Below are 23,061 nucleotides of genomic sequence, written 5' to 3' on the forward strand. Positions count from 1 at the left end.
AGGGAGCGATGGGCGGTGACGCGGTGAAGTTAAAATATTTACTCAATTGTCTCGTGGAATTTATGGTACGATCTGTGCTAATTTATGTGCCTGTCCGTAAATACCACATTGCTCACAAGACATTGCGAGTACGGTTTTGTGCTGCATGATTCGCTTCGCTGCCCCAGGCTCTAGTGCTGGGTAATATGCCCGACATACGCTTGCATCACGCATTCGTGGTTTGCGAACGAACCGCAGGAGACATCGCCTAAAAGGACACCACCGGTGTCCTCTGCGAGCTGGCAAAATCCGCGCCGTAACGTGATGCATGTGTTTGCGTTCGAGTGTGTAATCTTGAGCCGAGGACAAGGTTGTGAATTGATTATTAAGCTCGTTCGGTGTCTCCGTGCGAAAGTGATTTGAAAAATACCTTCATCACTCCCAAAACGCGTTCACAAAACACACAACTACGATAGCGTAAAGTGGTACTGGTCTTGATGCGCATCTCTACAGACACTATCCACCAGCACCCCAGCAAAAACCGTATCAACGAAACTTTTCTCGTTTGCTGAACATTGTTCTAAAAGCAACTCGGACTCATAAAGCATGGTTTATTTCCGCTGTCTATCGGCACATCGATCGGGTTCGGTTTCTCCCAACGCTTCTGTGTTCACTTCCGGTCCATGAGTCATAGCCACGCTGACCGAAGCTGCGATTCCGATTTCCCTATCCGTTGCTTATGCATGCGTGACATATGTATTTCTTGTGTGTTATCCGATCTTGATTCATTCGCAATGGCATCGGGAGAGGGTGGAATATCTGGGTTTAGTCATCTTTATGGGCGGCAACTAGCGGAGGAAAAATGGTCCTGGGTTTCGTTCGTTTTTGCGTACGTTCATTGGAATCCCATCCGAAAGCCACCCGCTTCCTGCACCGCTTTGTCGGTTGGACTTTATTGACGCAAAATCCGGCAGCATTGGGTATTTTGGGAATGGATGGTGCTATCCGAACGGCGCTCCAGACTTGGTCAGCAAATTTTTGTGTATAGTTGTTATTCCTCGCAGCTCTCCATTTCCTCCGGTGCGATGAGCCAGCCATGAGGGTCGATTTTAACGAGCACAATCGACGGACTGATTTTCATACAAATTTGAATCGGAAATGGCTGGCGAAAAATCCAGCTCGAAACAGAAAATCCAACCCCCCACCATGACCGGTCCGACCGGTCACCGGAGTCAGTCATTGTGACGCTATCGGTTTTTCGTTGTCCACTTCCGGGAGGCGAGATGTTGGCGATTGTTGCAAACTTCGTCCCGGTTGGTGGAGTTTCTTGTGCGTTGTGTCCACTTTATTTGAGAAGCGTGGGTCGGTGGTCGGTTTACATGTAGATGGGTACAGACCATCACCCAAACGAGCACAAAGCGAACTCTTTCGATCCGGTCAGGCTAACTTTTCCTCTCTCATCAGCGAATTTATCGAAAAAAAAAAGAAAGGACATCCTATCTGACGGTGGTCGTTTTACAATCCGACAGAGAATGTGCCGGCCGTGGGTAAAGTTAAATAAAGACTTTGCTGTCGACAACTTAGCTCATGAAAATCATTTACAACCACGTACCATGCTGCGTTCGTAATGGACATGTGTCACCGTACCGAATCCAGCATAAAGCTACTCGGAGTGGGCTCCTCCTTCGTCCTGCATCATTATATCCATTTCGATTCCTATCCATCGCTTCCTGCGATATCGAGCACCGAGAGGCGGGCCTTTTTGTGCGTTTCTGCGTCCCACCAGCACGGGAACGGGAGACTCTCAAACTTATCACATAAATCGTGTACCACTAAACGAGCGGTGATGTGAACGGCGACGCATCGGTGAAGCAATCGATTGGCACCGAGAGCCTCGGAACAGTGCCCTGAAGGATAACGCAAACCAGTATCCCCTGGCAAAGGGAAGCTCGATTCGGTTGACTAATGGGACGCGACGCAGCGCTGGTGAAGGTAAAGCAAATTTATGAACTACTAAATTGAAAATTATTTCCCGATAAGCAGCCCGTGGCACATCAGACCTGCACCCTGAAGGAGGGTGGCTATCGGGCAAAAGTTAATCACGCAGAACATAAATAATTTTCAACGCGTTCGAATGGGGAACACAAATGTGAAGTACACGAACGAACCAACAAGAAACAAAATGTCCTTTCGACGTCCTGCACTGGCGGTGGGTTTGAAGTTGATCGATTTTACCCGCTGTCGGTTGAGTGTTGCATTACAAATCGATTATAAATGACGAACAACTCAGCGAGCCATTTAGGTTCGGCATTTTGTAGTGGCTTAAAGGGTATTCGTGGGGTTTTTCTTAATCGAAAATCAATACACCTCACAGTAGGTAATCTAAAGTGGGTGTAGAAGTTTTTTTCTGATTAGCTTTACCTATGAGGAAAACAACAAACTTTTGCTTTGTTCGAAACTCTATCGTCTCTCGCGTACAATGCCATGGATTTAGCTCGGAATTGTGGGACAAAACCTTGCTGCTACGACTACCAATTGCATCATCATCACCTCATTGCGGAACTATAACGATATCTTACACGATGTCGTAAATAATGCACGCTGCCAGATAAGAATACTCCCGCCATTCATCCGAAGGGTTGATGATGCCACCTCAAATAGTCTCGCCGGACGGTGTGTGCACGACATGTTGAACGGGGCAACAATAACAACGACAACGATCTTTATGAAGTGGACTCTTTCGGCAGTGGCCAGTCATCAAAGTATAATCCTTGCCCGATGCCCTCGGGACCCAGCCGGGCGGCAGGGAATCTGGCCACGCCACGCGCAGCAAGCACTCAAGAATATCATGCTGAGTGTATTAGCCATGATTGTGGTCAAGGATGCTTAGGTCGACCACCGTAAACGGAGAGAGCCAACCATCAAAGGGGATGATATTTGCTTGTCGAGGCAATGTAGCATCCTTTCTGTGGAGGGAGTGGAGAGCTAGTCTCATTAAAATTCATTGGCGTTAATAACTGTTGCCGGATGTGTGTTTCGAATTCCTCCGGCTCCTTGGGGTTGCGAAACAGTGTCTTGCCGGAAGCTGTCCGGTGTTGGAAGAAACCGTTTCCATCGTGACTTCTGCTTGCCTGACGCAATAGCAGTAGCTTTGCTGTCCGTTACTGCCATTACTCGGTTGGTGAAGCATTTTCCAACCATCCAGCGGTGCATCGTATCCGTATCCATCGTTGCAGCTACAACGTACTATGCCGGTCAGAGTTGCATGAATAGATTAAAACTTTAACACGTCCACCAACACCGAGCGAACGACGGACGCGCGACCGATTGGTGGTTGGGAGCGACCGGAGCAACGGGTTTACCGCGCTCATCCAAGTGGTAAAGTGCAATGATTCGTACTTGATTTAAATTTTTAATCGCCACCTGCAGCGCTGCACCGTTTGCAGCGAGAACCATAGTGCATTTCTGTTGGTGCTGTGCTAGTCACTGGTCTTGTTGGGTGTCATTCTCGTAGATGAAGTCGTCCTACATCGCGCCACCACCGATCCGAGTGTGATTTTGCGAGCATTTGTATCAAGTTTTATGCGATCGGGTGGAATAATTTCGCTCAGCAAATCTGATTTTCGTCCCGGACTTTGCGATACTAACCGGTTACTGCTGCCGATTTGTTACAGTCTTCGGGCTTTTATCCCATTGTTCAGCGTGGGCGAACTTTTTGTGAGCGGAACGCAAAGTATGTAGCCAAGGAAAACTTTTTTCAGTCTTGCTACGGGGGTCAGTGGTGGTCACGTTGTTGGGTACCGAAAAGCAAATCGATGTTGAGTTATGTGTGCGGTGCCTATCCATTAAACAATTTACCGTACCCGAAGGTTCCCAAAGTTAGACGAGCTGAAATGTGTGGTGGTTATTTCACCGAGCAGTCGTTTCCCCTTTGCAGCACGTGTTTTGTCTCCGGGAATTGGGACGATTTTTAATGGTATTATCGTCCAGATCCTGTAATTTAGATCACTACTCAGGTTTCTACCTCGGTAGGGTACAGCTGACGGGTATGATTATTTGCAAAAAAAACTGTTCGTAAATATAAAACCACAGGTTTTCGCATTGATGTGGTCGACAGTTTTTTGCCCCCTTTGTTCATTAGGAATTGTTTGCGTGTACCTTTATATTGATGTGTTGGAACACTGATACGTAATCAACAACGGATAATTTACTTGCTAATATAAAAGTTATTTCATCGTTCTTATCCTCCGCATGTGTCCAACTTTAAATGAGCAAATATTACGAATGGGTTACCGAACAATGCCAAACAACACTAACTGGTCCAACTGGTCCTCGCATAGTTTGCTCATGAGCAGCAGCAAAAAGCCGTTTGAACAGCATGCTATCAATTAACAGACCAGAGTGGTTACTTGTTCATACACCTTTTCCGCAGGATGCCGCTCTATTCCCCTTTTTTATTCATAGTACGTGGCAGCTCGCAATCACTATGTTCCTAGAAAGATACATACAAATATCGTAACTCGTCTACTTTTTTAAATCAGTTACACTACCCGCCACGTGTACACGTGTGTAACCTGGACAGTGTTTGTGTTTACCCACACCGTAACCTTTTTGCACCTCTGTCGCTTGGCAGAACAAATAAAACAAAGACACCAACGTGCGTTCCTTTTTACGTGTGCATGTGGTATGCAAATTTGCAAAATATTTTAATTATTCCACTCTGATAGCAAAATCGTCGACAGTGGGCAGCGTAGGTGTAAGCACTATGTTGGCTCGTTGCATCGTATGCATGGACGCCACGGTGCACATTTGTGCACGGATGCATAAATATGTCGGATGTAGGTCAATGGAGCTGGCACGCTTTAATCGGCAGTGGTAAACGCTAGGGCACGGCAGGGTTACCATGGAAATGAATGTAGTTGGCCAAAAATATTTCAAAAATTGGACCTCACCACTCCACCCCCCAGAAATTGTGCAAGAAAGCGTAGGGGTGAAAGAATGAATGCGCACAGAGTGCAACGAAAGTGCAGTTGATGCAAATAAGTGAATGTAAATGGCCTCGAACAGGAATTGGCGAATGATAAAAGGATGGGCACTGAAATGAATATAAAAGTAGTTACAATTTCGCTACAATGATAATGGATTGTTTTCCTGGTAGAAAGCATCGCCTAAATGTACGTCGAAAAAAAACATGCATCCAAATAAAAGTAAATCCATCCAATGTGTGTTTCCTGCACCATGATAGGAATGAAACGTTGTTTATGCTGCGTCACATCATGGAGGATTTCATCCGCTTTGTTTAATTTGCCCTCGATTTGGGGCATAATTTGTATTGTTATTATGCTGCATGCGATTTAGTGCACCCATGTTCAGATTTTTTTTTCACCACCGTACAGGCAACACGATTCTGATTTGCAAAAGCAACATAACGAGACAAGTTGTTGCTGTTCCTTGATGCCTGCCCATTGTTTCAAGTTAAATCAAGAATTAAATGGTCTAACGGTTTATTGAGAAGGCCGATTGTTGAATTCCCTGCCCGACAAGGTAATCTAATTTATTGGTATTGACAATTGATTTCAATAGAAATTAATTCGAAAATCTGTCGAGAACACCAACCGTCTTATACGGTTTTACCCCTTTGGGAATGTATCGTTGGTCTTAAGTGCAGCAACCACACGCTGGCGTCATAAAATTAAATTACGGGATGGCATGCAAATCAACATTCATAATTGAACCGCACATCTCAACACCGGGGCCGACAAAGAACCGGCATCACACAACCACCAAACGGTTGTTCGAAGGCGTACCGGCTGAACCTGGGCTGAGCTGAATGCAGGAGAGCCTGGATCACTTTGGGTGATTGAAATTTATATACGATTGCTAAGGGACTTGCTTGCAGAACGTGTTCAGAGCTCATAGTCTACATTCGTGAGCATTATCTATAAAATAAATGGGCTGCGTTTCAGGGCAATCATGCTGCTTCTGCTGCTGCTGAGTGTGGAAGTTTGTTGCAACAGGCAGCAGAACACGTTCAGTGGCGTGAAACACGATGCTACTGACAGTTGAGGGTGGAATTGGGCTTATTACGAGCACATACGTTGATATTAGCTCACGATGGGCGTGATTTTTTGGTTGTGCTGATGCCCTCGTCAAAAATATCACCTCACTCTATTCCCGGCCGTAAGTTCGTCACGTTTTTCGCGTCTAAGCGTGCAGGGCACAACCTCGAGGACTTGTTATACAAGCACGTAGGCCCCGTGCGGATAAAGCTCGCTATTGGATGTTCTTATAGCCCACGGGCGCATCGATGATGGCAATGATGCCAATTTCTGTTAAGGAAAACGCCCGCCCGCTAGGGCTAGAACGAGACGAGAAAATTCAAATTTAGCCACCGTTACACAAGTAAAAATCAATTTAGCAGCGTGACTAGCCAAAACCCAGCTTTTGGGAATGTGTACGGGAATGCCCACCCGGATGCGTCCCGGTGCGAATCATTGCCGAAATACAGAGAGGGCCTAAGCGCTTGGGTTGGCGGGAAATTTTGCCCACCCGACGGTACGATCGCGCATGCCACAATTGCCTGCACGAGACTGAACACGGCGAAAGCAGGCACCGGTTTCCCTTCAAATGGGGTTGGAAAAGAAGGAAAACATCACACGCAAACACACGCGCACACCTTCACGCATCACATCACGCACACGCCGTGCGTGTCGGCTCGCTTTGAAATTGGTGCGCCAGCGGAAATTGGTTTAGTTTTCAAGACACGCACTCACCGCCTGTGGGAGCTTTTTTTTTTTGCTCGTTGAAGGCAGAACCTTTTCGGCCCCGGGTAACTGGGAAATGCGAACGCGAACGCTCGCGCTAGGTGCTACTTCGCGGGCACGTTGAGAAGGAAAATTGAGGACTCATTTTGAGTGCCGTTATTTTGTTTTATCTCCTCCTTGTGCTTTGTGCCCGGAAGAGAGAAAGCCGCACGAGCCGCACTCTGTTGCCAAAGGGTGATGGTTCTTTTTTCGGTCGGCAGACGCTAGCATTCCAGGGCAATATGTTCCATCTTGTGGGCTTGACGCTCGCGGAACAATGGGAAACCAGGATTCCCACCCATGGTGGTGGCAGGTTTTGGAGGAATTTTCTTTGAAGAAAAGTTCGATGTGTGGAAAATTCGCTGAATCACCTACAAATTGCTTGCAAAAACCGATTTTCCCTGTTCGACGTGCATTGTTTTCGGAAGCGATGTATGTACACCGGGCTCTCGGGCTGACACATCCTCGCTTCAGCCAAAGTCTTTTGTGAAAACCTATGAAATTCTTCACGTAGATGAAATGAAACTTTCCCGAAAAGTGTACTTCCGTAAAGCATCCACGAATGATCAAACGATAGCGATGGTGATGGTGTCCTTTTGCTTACCGTTCGTGAGTGACACGACAAAACGGCGAGAAAATTTTGTGCGCCAGTTGGCAAAGGCGAGGAAAAAAGTGATAAGTAACACTCATCGATCGTTCGATCATGTTTTGTTTGACCTTGCGGAAAGATTACAGTGTTCATAGAGATGAGAGCGCTGACAAAAAGCGTTTTGAATGGCGTTACTTTAGTGAACAATGAAACCCACAATAGACGGGAGAATGCATAAAGACGAGAGTTCTTTGAAACCGCAAACAATGAGCAATGATTTCGTAGCTATGATGCGAACCTTTTTTTATAATCATTTTATGCAATATTTAATGCAAAACCGTGCTGAAAAAGTGCTGATAGCTATTTTGTTTTTGCTTAACGTGTAAGTAAAAAAGTGATGTCTTCCGTGACTCATGCTTAGGTTGCGTTACACTAATCGGACCATTTGAACTGAGAAGGCGTTACTAGCAAACCACGCTACTTTTCGATGTTTGCGTTGCTGTGTCGAGGCCACACGCACCGGCCAAGACGGGGCCAAGGTTGTGGCTCTACAAAATGGCTGGTAAACATGGTGCCCATGGGCGAGTTTCTTCTTTACGATATTGCGGTGTCGTTGCGAGTGTTTGAACGCACCGTGAATGTGGCTAGGGGCAAACTGAAATTAATTCCACTAGAGAACAACATGTTTTGTGAGACGACGTGTGCAAAGAACTTATTATCCTTGAGCTCGAGTTGTTTAGTGCGAGTAGACATGACCATGCTGTTCACGCAGTGAAAGGATTAAATTTGATAAGTGTTGTAAAGAAGCTTCTTCCTAGCGTGGCCAATTATTTCTTTTTTTAGCACACATTTTTCGTGACTATAACGTGCTGTTCACATGATAAACTTGAATCGGTCGTATCCTTATTTAACCAGCTATTGATTTCATACTTCTAAAAATGATGATAATAAACTTGATAGAAGACGGTGGTATTCGACGCTTTATGAAACATTAGAATATTTTCTCAGAATTCCAAAAATTCAATATAACTGGCACTCGTTGAGCCTGTGCTTGCAGGAATACATGCGCGGGTAGCAAATGTAAGTGCAAAGAAAAGGAGCTTATAAAGTAATTTCATGATTACACAAAGTCCCCTCGCGCTAAGCTCTTTGAATTTGTTCGTGTGTCATGCATAGAGGCTTGCTCCACTGCCCTTAAGCCATCAATTTGCGCTGCGATAAATTACATTTTCTCATCGACAGTGCTACACCCGAGCTCGATCCATCTCGGGACAATCTCGGTGGGTTACGCGGCCTATGTGTGCCTTTTCTTTTGATATGAGCTTTGCCGAGGGTTCCACGCCGCGAAAAGGGGCTGCTGCAGCTCCGTGAGGCACCCATATGACAGCTAAATACACTCCAGCAATTCACCACGCGAAACGGACGCGAGTAACTTGGCTGGCTTGTGACGGGCAAGTGGAAAAAGCTGTTGCATGGCAGGGTGGTAATGTTGTTTGTACTTTATTGTGTGATCTTTCGCGATGCGTGCGGCAGAAGGCGCCGTAGGCTCTAGCGCTCACGATGACGTCGAGCTACAAGATATTCCCCCTTTATTATCTGGCTGGTAAACTCACTTACGTGCAAAAAGGGAAGTTTCCCTCGTTGGGCTCATCCCAAGCAGAGTGTATTACAATTTCCATAAACAAACCGACAAATTCGTAGCAGAAAACTGCCGCAAAGTCGCAGGAATCTTTTCAACCTCATGGTCGCCCTACGTTACTTGGTATAACCGTTACCTGTTTCGAGCGAACAGAGAGACATATTGGAGTGTACAATCATCACTCAAGAACACTCCATGAGGCAGGCAAAATGCGCTTCGTAGGCAATATGCCATGAAACAGAGGTGATGTAATATCTCGCATATACGTCATACAGTGTCACGTGGCGAACCAAAGCGGCTCGTTGGTTAAGTGAAGAGAAAATATATTTTCCTTCGCAATATTGCCTGGTAGAACTGTTAATTTGGATGCAAAAATTGATGCTCCCAAGCAACCGGCGGCTGATGAGAACACGGTCGCGGCTTGCGCCAACGAACGGAAGCTGTTTTTTTGCGGAAGCACCCAATTTCTTTGCACTCGGGGCGATCATATGCCACGAGCACGGCAACCAAATTCCTCCCAAAAGTTGTTTTCGCATGAGATGTGAAATCGTTCGCAGCCCCTGAAGCCCAGTAGCCCTAGCGGCGCAACCTATCCGTGACGGAGGAAGTTAATTATGAAATTTTTCAATTTATTTTCTTCTAAGTGGTTTTCCACGCACGCACACATATGACTACCAACCGAATCCGTAAGTATTTGCTATGCTACGGGAGGTTCACGGAAGATTTTTGCTAAAAAAACTCTTCATATTGCGCACCCGCTGTAGGGTATCGCTCGAGAACGTATGCCTAGAGACTCGCAGTTTGGTTTTTGCTCTTCTGTACTGTCTAAGATGTTTATGATAAAATAAGAAACTCCCAGTCGAAGAATCCATACATGTGCTTCTCAAAACTTTGCATCCTAATTCTCTCGCCCTCGCAAAGTAGGCAAACTAATTTGCGCATCTCGAAAACAACGATCGGTAAACGGTTCTAAAATTGTTCTTTGGATAGAGAAGAATCTCAAGTAGCCGCATCAAGCCGTAAGACAGACCGACCTGACCACAAGGCAAGCTCTGGGAAATTATTTTCCCACATGAAAGTGATTGCTTGCTTGGCGAAGACCTACGGGTACTTGCTTGTCTTGATTAATTTTCTACCGAGCGAAGTTTTAGTGCCATTAATCACTATAGTAGCTTGGAATATGATTAATTTTCGTGGAATGAAACCCTCACCGTTCGAAGGATGAGCATATTCTTTCGATGCCCTGCATCCAAAGCTTGCTTTTCCACAATCACGTCATCATTCACCATCTCCACAAACAAGTGTTATTATGCGCCGTGCTTCGGGTCCCGAAATTTATGTCCTGCAATGTCAAGGGTAAAAGGACAGGGCACTTGAGACCTTAAAAATCCCTTCCAATCATGGCGCAGGTCTAGCACCTTTCAAGGCATGCAAATCGTAAAAACCACCCTCCTAAGACGCCTTGATATTCACGTAGTCTCACAGTTACTCAGCTCAATGAATCGAAATAATTACTCGCCGTCTCGAGCGTCTAGTGTCTTTCGTTTTTATTCCGTTTTTTATTCACTGTTTTGCTCAATCAATGTTTTTGCGATTCGGTCGCGTCCTCGTCGGAAACGTGCTTTTTCGTTAAAGCTTGGCCCCTCTGGGTTGGAGAGCGCACCGGACGGAGTGGGAAGTTTGTGCCCCGGGGGTTATTGTCAAGGAATTTGACGGATATGAAAGCAGCACCCTTTCGGGGTGAGAAAATCAAGACAGCTCCTGCATAAACGCGCTGAGCTGTGGGGCACCCGTCACAAAAATGTCGCCAGAGCGAACGACAGATGCAAGCCTTAATCGATTTTCTCCCGCCAGACTCGCCCATGTGACTTGCTTATCGCTTGGCCGATCCTCGCTCGCAAAGCGACACTCCGACATTTGCATAATCTTGAAGCCCTCCTTAATCGTGCGGATCCGGTCGAGGCAAAATAGGACAGTAAACGAGAAGATGCAAAGGCGCACCTCGTGGAAAGGTCACCCGGTTCGTGACTGGAGTCTGGTTGGATCTCTTCTGCTGGAGGATGGTGAATACGAAGCATGCGAAGGACCTTGGAGATTTCAGATTCCATCCATCCGTCCGCCCATCGGCTCTACGTCGATGTGCATGTGTCCTTGGCGCATCCTTTTATTGTTTCACCGTATCGCCAGACCTTTCAGGATACGCCCGGGAGAGTTTTCCTTTCGGTTCGTTTCGCTTCGCAGCGGTCACGGGGCAACATGTGATACCCTGTGCACTATACTTTTCACAGATTTTAGATTTGCTTCTTACAACCTGTTTCATCGTTGAAACGTTTTCCCTTCAACAGACAAGGACGTACGGGTCGCGAACATTCGACGGCGTCTTAAGTTTCTAATATTTATTTTATCGCTCGTCTGTATACTGGCATCGAATTTCCTTCCCGTCGTACAACATCGTGGGGCTAACCTTTGAAGGTTCTCCATGGAAATAGATATTGGAATTACTCATCGGTTTATTGGACTGTTTGTTTTAAGTTTTAACCGACCGTACACACGCTTGCTATCTGTTCCGCCATCCATCCGAGGGAATCATGTCATGTTTTATTTCGTAATACGTGTTTCATCCTCTACGAAAGATCAGTTCTTTCTTCTAAAAAAAAATAGGGACTATACACCAGCAAAACGAAATTGGCCGGTTTTAGAAGGCGCACGTGAGCAACGGTACCGTTGAAGAAGTGAATTCGTGCACAGAAATCGAAGGTCAGGAGACGTTGCTGCCCTACCGATGATGTGTTGTTGACTTGAGGTTTTTCGAGCTCCTTTATCATTCATGGCTGCGTGCTGATGTAAAATAAAACCGTGGAGCATCCAAATCCCAGCGATCCGTTTAATTCATCTTTTCTTAGATTTTTTTTTATCTTCTACCAATATGAAGCGTGAGACGGGGCGCCATTCGAGTAAGATTGACTTTTGTCCTTATGTCATGCAGACAGACAGCGGATCCGTTGTGGGATAGCGAGCGAACTCATGGGATTTGATATGATAACAATCCTTTCCAGCTCCCTGAATCAATTTTGTGAGCAAAGCGGATTGTTTCTAGCGGCGATGGTAAACGCTATCGATCTTAAGTCCCGTTGCACTTTGCGCTGCACTTAAGCATGCAAATAACGTATCGTAGGGATACGGTTTTCGAGAACATTTCGGACGTCTAGCAAGTTGATTTGCTTATATGTGCGATGTCTGGGGAAGAGAGCGAATCTCACAAGGGTTTACTATGCAGCATATGCTGCTTCACACAGCGGTTTCTGTGTGGAGAAGGATCAATTTTTTGTTGAAAAACTATGAAAAATGAATCAAACGTTTACGGTCATGCACCCTTCGAAGCTGTGGGAGGCGGAAATGTAATAATGATCGTATTCCGACTCGTGGCCAACCACTTTCCAACCAATTTGCTGTCTCCCCATGCAGACTTGCGACCCCTTCCTAATAAGAGTCTTTTAAAAATACATTAAGGCCTAACGGCTTCGACCGGCCCTTCTAAAAGAACCCTCGGGTTCTTGTTTCCTTGCGGCGTAAGAAACTCGTTGCACTGGTGCTTTTGCTTCATGCACAAAATCGTTCCCACTTCTAGTAAATTCGGTAAACCTTCCACATGATCGGTTGAACGGTAAGCCAAAGTAGGCAAGGAAAATATTTTCCTCTCCTGCGTGGCATCGCCCCGCGAAGGTTCCGTGCACCGACGGAGGGCCAATTTTGCCCTTAAACATTAGCATTATGATGTGCTAATGCAGCCTTTGCGTGTTTAATTAAGTGTACTGGGAACGTAAAATTATAGCGATTTTCCGGAGAGAGTGCAAAGAGGGACTCGGAATCGATGCAACATTTTTTTATCGTCGGCTTTGCTGCCTGCTTTTGGTGCTCCAGAATGCTGATGAATGCACAATATGTCGGCAGTATTTCACCCAATCAAGCGCGACCGTTGCGAAACAAATTTAAAGCATCAAGTATATTTCTGCAACTTATATTGCAGCTGCACATTCTTGTTTTTTTTTTCCTGCACCATACCGAGCCAGCAACTGAGCGTTCCGGCTGCAAGTTTGTTACAAAATAAAAACTACACGCCGGATAGTTTGGTCGCGAAAATAGTAAAGCCATAATTTTCATCCTTCACACGATGAAATAGTTAGGAAGAAAATTATGATGTTGATACTCTGGCATCCGTCAGAAACAGTTTTTCCGCCGGTAGTTTCCTCGCACGCCCATCAGTCGCGTCCCCACTTCCTTCAACGCAGCGTGCCCTACTGAGGGGCAAAACTTACTCGACAACTTCTGTTGCTGCTACTGCAGCTCGCGTTGCAGACTGTATTGTTGCGTGCTCCGGTGGCTACCGGAGGTGAGTTTATGCGGTAAAAAAACAATGAAAATCCTTGCCAACCCTGGAAACTGTCAAAAAGTTTCGGGAAATTGGCGTGCGCTTGCTTTTCTTCTGCTGCCGGTTCCTAGTGCCTGCGCTCGGTTGGGATCGAACCTGTCAAAAATGGCACGCTGTAAGAGCACGGTTTGTAGCAGGAGACAATCGGGGCAGAAAGTGTGTGAAGTGTTTTCCCAGTTCTGTCGGTTGCAATCAATGTGCATAGCGAGACGCGATATTGCGAGCGTCTCAATTTAGCGTTCTTATCCCTTCGGCCATGCCTGTCTCCTTTCGTACATGTGCGGGGGTAGATGTCTTTTGCATGTGGGGCACAAATCGCCATATATATATATACCTGGCTTGTTCCCGTCGCTCACATGCGAGCTACGGGAACTGCTTCCTCGCCTGGCTTTTGTGAATCGGTTTTATATCGTTTCCGTAACGAGAGAAGCTTATTAAAAATGGAAAAAGTCACTCAAGCAAACGATTTTTCCACCACACCTTGCTGGCACATACCGGTGCTCGGTGGCACAAACTCACGAACTGTGGAAAAGCGAAATGTCCACGCAGCTGCGAAACGTTCTGACTTTGCGCTGGTGGTATTTTTATCCCGCTTCGCGAGAATGATAAATAATCTCGACCCAGCGACAAAAATGTGTCGGAAAAGCTGCTCCCCAGCGATCGGATCGAGGGACGAAATTCGCCTCCAAAGTTTCGCTTCTTTTTTTTGAAACCAACAACAGAATGGTGCTGCACGGTTGTTGGCAGCTCTGGGAGGAAGGGATGCCGCACATCAGCAGGAAAAGTTTAATAACCATCATAAACAGTTGATGCATGCAGTCGTCGTCGCTCGGTTCGCTCCGAGTTTCCAATTTCCGGAAGCAATAACTCAACCAATTCGCAGCGAGATATGTGTTTACACTCAGTTTTCCCGTCCTACCGATCTTTCCGGAAATGTGCTTCAACAACACCGGTTCTACGGGAATATAAATCGTACCGAAGTGGATCACTGTGGGCTTCTGGAGAGTAGTTTTCACTCACCTTGATGTTGCATGCTTAGTGTGAACCATATAAAGCTTTTACTTCCGTCGATTTACATAACTGCTGCAGGCAAAGATTGCATGATTATAAATATTGATTGTATGCAACAAGCATCTACGACGCATCAGTAAGAAAACAAGATATGTACATAGATATCCTCTAGAAATAGGCCGGAATCGTGTTAACAAACTATCCTCTTTGCAAACTGTGGTCTTCATTCTTAAAATATTCACACTCACTAAGCGGCTGGCTAGCGGCCATTTTATCGCTTGCATTTTCCTATCCAGTGCCATGAAAACGATGGTCATAATTTGCCGAAAGCAATGGCGACGACAAAACCAACACACCCATTCGATTAGCATTTGTTTCCGTATCGTCCCCGGTGCAACGTTCAGTTGCAGAACGCAGCCGTAGTGAAAAATCGTTTCCTCCACACGAGCACATCGTTACGCAGCAAAGGCGGCAGCCGAAAGGGTGCAAAAATCGGCAACGTTCTTGCATATGCTCGATTCCGAAGGTGCAGTTTAGGGCAAGCGAGAAAAAACAACAAAAATGACCTAGAAACGGAAAAACATCTTTGGGACGGGAAATTGCATCCATTTTCCGCGGAGAACGGACCACTTTTCGTTCCGAGTGTGCTTTTGCAGACGGGACACACAAAAAAAAAAGCGAATGGGCAATAAATACATCTGGCGCGTTTTACGGCTGATGTGGGTACGGAAGGTGTTACAGTAGTGCAGATGCACTTTCCACAAATCACCGGGGAATGGAATGCACGGGAACTGTGAAAGTGGCCAAGGGTGTGGACCGCTGTTTGCACTTTGCAGTTCAGCTCGCAGAAAGTCGCGGAAATAAACAAACCATCATGGTTTCGGTTTGCGATTTTCAAAATAGTTCCGCAGAAAAGGTAAGGCAAGCGCTCGAGTGTCTTTGCAATTGGAAAACAAATATAAGTTTGTTTGCAGAGTTTTTAAGCATCAACAGCGTCAAAATACTTCTAAATTCGACTCTTGAGAAATAAAATAAAATTTGCTGGATAAAACTGCAAATGTGTTTGTAAATATACACGCTGCTGGAAATTCTATAAAATCTGCATCGAAAGGTAACTGAACACCCAAGTCTAGTCGTGAGGTGTTTTCTCCATTTTCCCCACAGAGAAATGTAAAAAAAATGTATTGAAGGATTGGTAAACTTGTCCGTTCTGAGCGATTTATACTCTCGGACGCTATGTGTACATGGACGAAAAGTTACTCGGTGTAAATATGAGTCTATTGCAAATGCTCCCTTTCTCACCTCTATGTCGACAAAAGTGACCATTGAATTACAGATTCAACCATTTACAGATTCACAAATAGCCACATGGTTGGGATTTGGAGAAGAGGATGAATGCGGAGAAAATAATTGAAAACTGGATTAATCCATTAGTGCAATTTCATGTTTCCTTCGGGTCACGGTTTTGCCACGGGTGGTAGTATTTGATACTTTGGATTGCTTGTAACAAAAAAGGGACCGCTTGGGTAAACTTATTCTACGAAATTTTCAACCATTGGTTTTGGCTTCATTGAACGAAGCTGTATTTTTGTTGAATAAATGAACGCATGGGAAACCAAATTCCATCGATCATCGGTCTTTAGGTGTCATGCAAAAAAATATTCAGTGTACGTTCGGCACACATTTTAAGTGTTTTTTTTTAAATCACACAATGTCAACTGTTTTTACGAAAGCGACTTTTAGCGAAGCCTGTCAGAGAAACCAGCGATAGAAACACTAGTTGGTATGGTGTGATTTATCGAAAGTAATAATCGTACCAAAGTATCGGAAAAAAGATCACTAAGTCAACCTGTGGGAGAAGGTTCGGTCGCTTCTTTCGTTCAACGGTGCCGCCCAAAGAGGAACAACAACTCACTCACTTCACCTTTATTACCTTCTCGGTGGGAGGCACTACATGCTCGCGAACAAAAGATATTGAACTCGAAAGAGAAACTTCCGCCAATATCTCAGACACGTGGAAATATCAACAATCTGATAAATGGAGGAAATAAATTTATCTAGCAGATTTTTATTTTGTTATTAGATTTTGCTATCGAAACCCCAGTACATCACAAACCGTACGTCGATGTCGGATCTCCTTGTTTCGCGTCATTGATATGGGAATGAAACTTGTTTTATTTAGAGCGGTATCCATCAAAAAGTTATATTGGTTTTTATTTGGTGCACATAAATGCACAATGCTTCATAAATTCAAACTATATTGTTCAATCAATAGAAGTTTCATTATTAGCGGTTCAGTAGACACGCCACGGTACTATTAAATTTTGTTTTTTTTTTTCTAGTCCTGTAGTTTCTTGTTGGTAGCTTACACTTGGTGTTCTGCTATCTTCCTCGTATCTCACCCGTGAACATTTTGCTCATCGATAGCACTCAGTCACTGGTGTATTTTTAGAAGTCGAACAGAGTGATAAATGCCTCTGTACAGGAAAGAATAATGGTTATCCATCTAACCCTTATGAATCGGTCAACGCGCAGACAGGAGGGTTGAAGCTCGCCCATTGGCATAAACACCCCTCCCCGGACGAGACAAAATCGACTGCTCGCGCTTCTGCACCTCTCACACATCAATCACTCCCCTAAACCTCCGGGTGAGACTTCTTGATGGTTTTATGGCGCATTTTGCTTCCAACGAAGCGCCTTCGCTTATCTATTTTAGCTTCCCTTTGATGATTATGACAACAATCATGCCGGAGAAAAATGACACACACACGCACAGCGATGTACCAGGCTCTGGTAGAACATGTGTTGGCCAGAATTGTGATCCTGGATGGGTGAGAGCAATGGCCGTCAGAGGCCGCTCGCTAGTGGAAGGAAAACGGAAACATGTCTCATTCTACGCTTTGCTCGGAGACATTTGCTATTCTCATCGTCATTTTGTCCCTTCATTTCTTTGCTTCCCGTTTTTCGCCGTCACAACGCCACGCCCGCCAGTGACAGTTATTAGCTTCATTTTGATTTTTATGATTATTGGTTTAATGGATCCTGCCACACTGGCAGCCTAGCTGACCGGCTGTGGCTGCGTTTGCCGGAACAAAAAGGAATATCAAAGGAAATTCAGGTCCCCTCTACACACGCACAACCCCCCTTTGCATTCGTGTCCAAGCAGCGTGATTCGATTTCCCCCGGACGGGCTGGGAACGAAATGCGAGCAACGTAAAAGAATTATGAGCCTGCAACAAAGGGCGGGCTCGTGGCGCCCCTTGGGAGAAATTCGTCTCCGCGCGCGAGTAAAAGTAGCAAACACAGCCCGCGCGCCTTTCCACTCCGCTCGAGCTGGACCATCCGGAGGAGCCTTGTAAATTGATCCCGGACCCATTTCCTTTCCTTTGGTTTGCCTTGGCGCGTTTTGTTTGACTAATAGATTTACTGTGATTTTTATTGAATCTATCCGCCCGACCCCCTGATTAAAGGGCACCGTGTTATGGGCAGCGTATTTCGATCAGGAAGGGGAAAGAAAAAGACGAAGCAAACTTTCGCCATCCCATTCATCTTCTAACGGAAGCAAAATAAGTAAGGATATCATTTCGCGTCCACTGTGAAAGAAGGTTGGGGATGACTCATGCCGGAGATTCCCGAGAGGATAGTTAATGGTATTTATCTTAACCAACTAGCCGCTTTCAAAAGACCGTCTTTGGGTTTGTAATAAAAAGAGTGATATTTTGCTCATGCATGCCACACTGTGTGGAATTAACGTAATTAGCATGGGTTGATGTTTTCTTGCGAGTAGCAATAATGCTTATCGCATTTGCGTTAATCATATTTCCACTAGCAAATTAAATCGTTTCCATATGCTTAGCAAGAATATTTCTCCCTTTTTGCACCAGCACTACGGCGCAATTGGTGTAGTGCTGTGCTTAATTCATGGTGCCTGGAACCGCACACGCTTGAACACACTCGCACACAATTAAAGCTGTCTCTCGGAAAGGCACTCCCTTGGGTGGAATTATTTGCTGGAAAGTTTTGCCCGCGAACTCGTTCTCGAATCGAGGCTGCGGCTTCGTACCAGTGCGAGATAGCACGGAATTCGCTTCGGGTGGCATTCTCAGCTTCCTCGCACGCGAGCGACCATTTTCTATTAGGTAAATTGCACATATCAAGTTATTAATTGTTAAAGTTATTACTATAAATTATCGCACAATCTTCTGCAAGCCCCCCGAACTTGGCTGCAGCTGCCGGAATTTATGGGTGCGCGTTCATCGCGCCGGGGTCCTGCATATGTGTGACATCTCGCCTGCAGAACACTCGATGGAGCAACTTCCGGTGCATGCGAGCGAGCCACGAGCGACATCCTTTTCTTACCGTCGCCTGGCTGATGGATCTTGCAACACCCTCCTTAGCATGGTATGTGGACCTCGAAGAAGATTCCACTGCCCCGAACGAAGGTCCCACGGAGACACCTCTCTCTCGTCGATGGTCGTCCTGTAAGCAGGCTGCAACCAAGCCGCGTGGCATCGTAAGGCGTAGCGACCACCGGAGTGCGCGGTTGACTGGAAACTTCTCCATCGCTGGCTGCCATAAATTCCAACGTCAATATTCATAATTCTCTTCCGCGTTCCGTTCCTTCGCTTGAGCCGCGGAACTACCGGTGCATTGCGCTCGGGTGATGTAAATCGCCCGACCACTGCCAGCCAGCGGGACTATCGCATTTGCTGGGGCCCTGGATGGAGGCGCCTGGTCTGCGTTACGGCCGACACGGTTGTGTCACTGGCGGGAGTGATTTTCCCGCTGCAGCTGCAAAACCCATTCGCATTGCGCCCTCCGGGCAGGTGGGTTCAAATAAATGCGAACCGCATGATTTCCCTTCGACGGGGTGGGCGCGATAGAGGGTGGGCATCGCGCGAGCGGCCATGCGCCCCACTTCCCAGCGCACGGTGGAAACAAAGGGGGATTTATTGAAGTTATTAGAGAAAGTATAATTTATATTTATCGTACTTCTCCCACGGGAGCATATGGCGCGTAAGGTGCCACGGACGGCTGCCGGCTGTTTGAGGCTGTTGCCAAAGTTGAAGCTCGCATGCATCGTGGCAGGTGGACGGAAGTGGCGCGTGAAAAATCCCCCGACATACGGAAAGGTGCAAATGAGAGAAAGAGAGCGAGATCGTGGTCATGCGAGTGTGCGAGCGAGCGTCTACTTCGACAGACAAATGGCGTTGTAAAGCATTGCGCTTAGTGTGTTGTTTATTGTTGGAAACTTTCTCCACGTCGGGAAAACCACGGAACTCCCATCTCGGGAGTGATGGAAGCGGCTAGGCATCGAGGGTGCGCACGTTTCCATCAATGAAATGATGGTTGGACGTTAAGGAAAAAACAGAAACGCGTTGTGTCTGCGCTCGCTTCGGTGCAGTCGATGCAGACGACAAAGTTGCAACGAGCAAGTCGGTTGGATTTTGGAATAAAAAATCAATTTGGAGGGTATTAGGGAAGGAATGCCTCTGCCGTTTTGCCGTTTTCACATCGACAGTTGCCTAATAATCGCGGTTGAAGTTTCGTGTCCTGCGCCGGCTCAGTGCTAAGTGAAAAACTCATCCACTCGTTGCGCGCTGTTTCGTACTAACTGTGCTACATTAAAACAATTGCCTCATGCTGCTCGCGCATATTGATGAATTTTTGCATGATTTTTTCTCTTCTCCTCAGATGTTTGACTGCAAAAACCACATCCGTGTGATTCAGCCAATGGACAGCGGCAACCGGCTCTACATCTGTGGCACGAATGCTCACAACCCGAAAGATCTCGTCATTTACGTAAGTATATTTGACTATTAGTAGCAATGTTTCTTGTACTATTTAAAGACCTCGTTTCATCGCTCGCGGCTGCAAGCTGAGAGATGGTTTCACATCGATATCTCCTGGGATAGCTGTTAGTAATAGGCTGAAGCCAAAAGTGAGACTATAACCGTTTCGAACGCGACCCCGCCAAAGGGCGTCAATACGTTCATTAGCGAACAAAGGCTATGAAACAGAACGGTTATTGAGTGCGCTAAAAAAAATGCTATTTATACAAACGCCTCCTGACCGTCACCTCGGCCATTTGGCAGTGAAGGGTTGCCCTCGGAGCTAGGTGTCGCAATATTCACACCTCAAGAGAAGGTCGAAAATTAAGCCATTCTGCAGCATTTTCAACGTGATCATAAAAAGCGGAGAGTGTTTGCTTCTTTTTTTTGGTTTTCCACTGTCCGCATGTGGCAAGGATGAGGTGTGGGGTCCTTTAACGAACGCAAAACGCAGCTGTCCCCAAGCGCAAGGCGCACCACCGTTCAACAATGCAATTTCGCGGTGGCGGAAGGTTTTAATGGGACGTAGTTAAAAGCGTACCTGCCAGCTGGGATGGGGAGAGAGCGAAACAGAGGCTTCCGCTTTTGAAAAGGGCAGTGATAAAAGCGTAGCCACAACGGGAAAGGACACGGTACGTCTCCAACAGCGTCGGCCTGCAAAGCATTATAATATCCTCTTAAGGCATAATCCGCGCACATAAAAATTAACGCATTTTTCCCCTTTTCCACCTTTTGCCCAGCGGTCTCATATCGCTCTTGAAGGGCCGCATTGGTCGTCCCCGTTTCAGGAGCATAATAATGTAATTGTTTCGGTCGTGGCCTTCCTTATAGTCTATTCTGTGTGGGAGAACGAACGGCTACTCTTCTTCTGTGGATTCTGTGGCGAACTGTGTTGTTGTTCTTTAGGGATTAAGAAAAACCCCGGGAAATCGATTTTAATCCCAACCGCACAAATGAGCTTTGATGTACAAATTGTTGTCCTTTTTCGGATGTGGCACCTGTGTTGGAGCAACAAAAAATCATTATAATTTCTAGTCAATTTTCTATTTATCAGTGCAGCCCAAGAGGGAGTATTTTCAATACCCGAATGTATACACTACCGCTTTATTTCGAGCACGTGCAAGAACAATTATTTAATGATGAATCTAAAGCATTGCTCAGTTCTCAGGGAAAGAACCTTTCGCGGTATTTTGCAGAGCTTCTCAGGCTCTCTGCAATCGATGGTGTGTCGAGAGCAAATGCGATCTGAATGAAACGGAAAGCCTCGCGATTCCTTAATGATCCCTTTTCCCAGACGATGATTATGGTGCGCCGTTTCCTTAATAAAATCGACCTTAACATGGCGACACTGACGAGCACCGAATAGAAGGTGTTCGGGGTGTCTGTTGTTCAGAGGCAGTTTTATGCCGCCAGCACAGTTTCTCGTTAATGTCGTTTACATTAAATTAAATTACAAAATTCAACTCATCAGCTTCGCGTGCATTTTTTTTTTCCTCTGAACGTTGCAAAGACCTAAACAGCGATGCGAAGAGGGTCATCAGAAAGATCTGAAAGAATGTGTGTGTGTGTGAGAGAATGCTCGCCGCACCATGTTTGTTATGGAGCAAATGATCTCCTAGATGAGTAGACCGGAGAAGGTGTGACTTGTGCGACACCACTATAAACCGTTAACGCCCGAAGTGTCAACATCCATCAAAGATTATAGGCTCATTAATGCGACGGGTCTCTCGAAGCCGTCCGCGAAACGTCTTTGTCACCAATGAAATCGTCTTAATTTTCGTCCTGTATCCCGGCTCTTAGGGTGTGATGTTTTATCCTGCATCCATCGAATGCCGAGTGATGTCAATCTAGCATCGCGAAAAGCTATGTATCCTAAGCGAGCGTTGCTGTTCTGAGATTATTTAAAAAGTCGTAAAAGCTAGACCAAAACCTTGCGTCAAACGTCATTTCCGTGTAACGTAATTTTGTGCCGCGGCCATAGTGAACCCCTGAAACCGCCGTTATGCTGCTCTTGTTTCTCGCGGCCTGATGCTAATCGCTTGTGAAAAGAGTGCTCTCCTACGGCCACCGCGCGGGCTGTGCTAGAATTTTGCTTCTTGCTTACGCATCCGGTTGTCGCTTGGTTGCCGATTGAAGACAATTTGACGACGTCGTAGAGTTTGTCTGCGACTGATAGCGACCTGCTCATAAAAACACCCAAAGTCCTGGTGCTCGTAAACGCTGGAATCTAATTAAGGAACGGAAAAAAATATATCCGTTGCGGATGATGCTTTAAGACAGGTTCGAACAGGCGCAGGATAGACGGAATCGAAAAATAGAAGCAATCCTAACATCAGCTGCCTGGTGCCTTAAAGCTTTAAAACGATGAACAAACGATGAGCATTGATGCGAAAAGATACTACACAAATTATAAAGTTAGCTTAAAACGCCGCAATACTCTGCGGGTTTGATTGGCATAGTTTTTTCTTTAAGATTTGTCTGTTTAAGGCCTTTAAAACAGGAGGAATATTTGTTATGGTAATTTTTTTACTCTTTATGTAAAACCCAACGAGGTTTGCTCCATAAGAACTTTTCCCCTATCGCGTCACGAACGTCCCGTTTCCAGCAGCATTATCGTATTTTTACGGTCGATTACATTCGTAATAGATTTTTGGTGGGACGCATTTCCAGTTGACAATCGTTGGCGTCCCTTCGGTTTCCCATCTCCAACCTCTACCGGTGGCGATAAAAACGGTAAAATGGAAGCTTATCGGTGCCTTTCAAACCAAAACGCTCGCAGC

The 23,061-nt window shown here is 45.9% G+C and overlaps 1 protein-coding gene across 1 annotated transcript in view; it reads left to right on the forward strand.

Moving 5' to 3' along the window:
* Positions 1–23,061, forward strand: part of LOC128724594 (semaphorin-2A-like) — a 184,691-nt gene that overhangs the window by 132,010 nt on the left and 29,620 nt on the right. The window contains exon 5 of the mRNA XM_053818318.1: positions 20,145–20,252. Within this exon, the coding sequence (XP_053674293.1) occupies positions 20,145–20,252 (108 nt within the window). The remainder of the gene's footprint in view (positions 1–20,144; positions 20,253–23,061) is intronic.

Source organism: Anopheles nili, chromosome 3 (genome assembly GCF_943737925.1).
Source record: "Anopheles nili chromosome 3, idAnoNiliSN_F5_01, whole genome shotgun sequence".
Classification (NCBI taxonomy): Eukaryota; Metazoa; Arthropoda; class Insecta; order Diptera; family Culicidae; genus Anopheles; species Anopheles nili.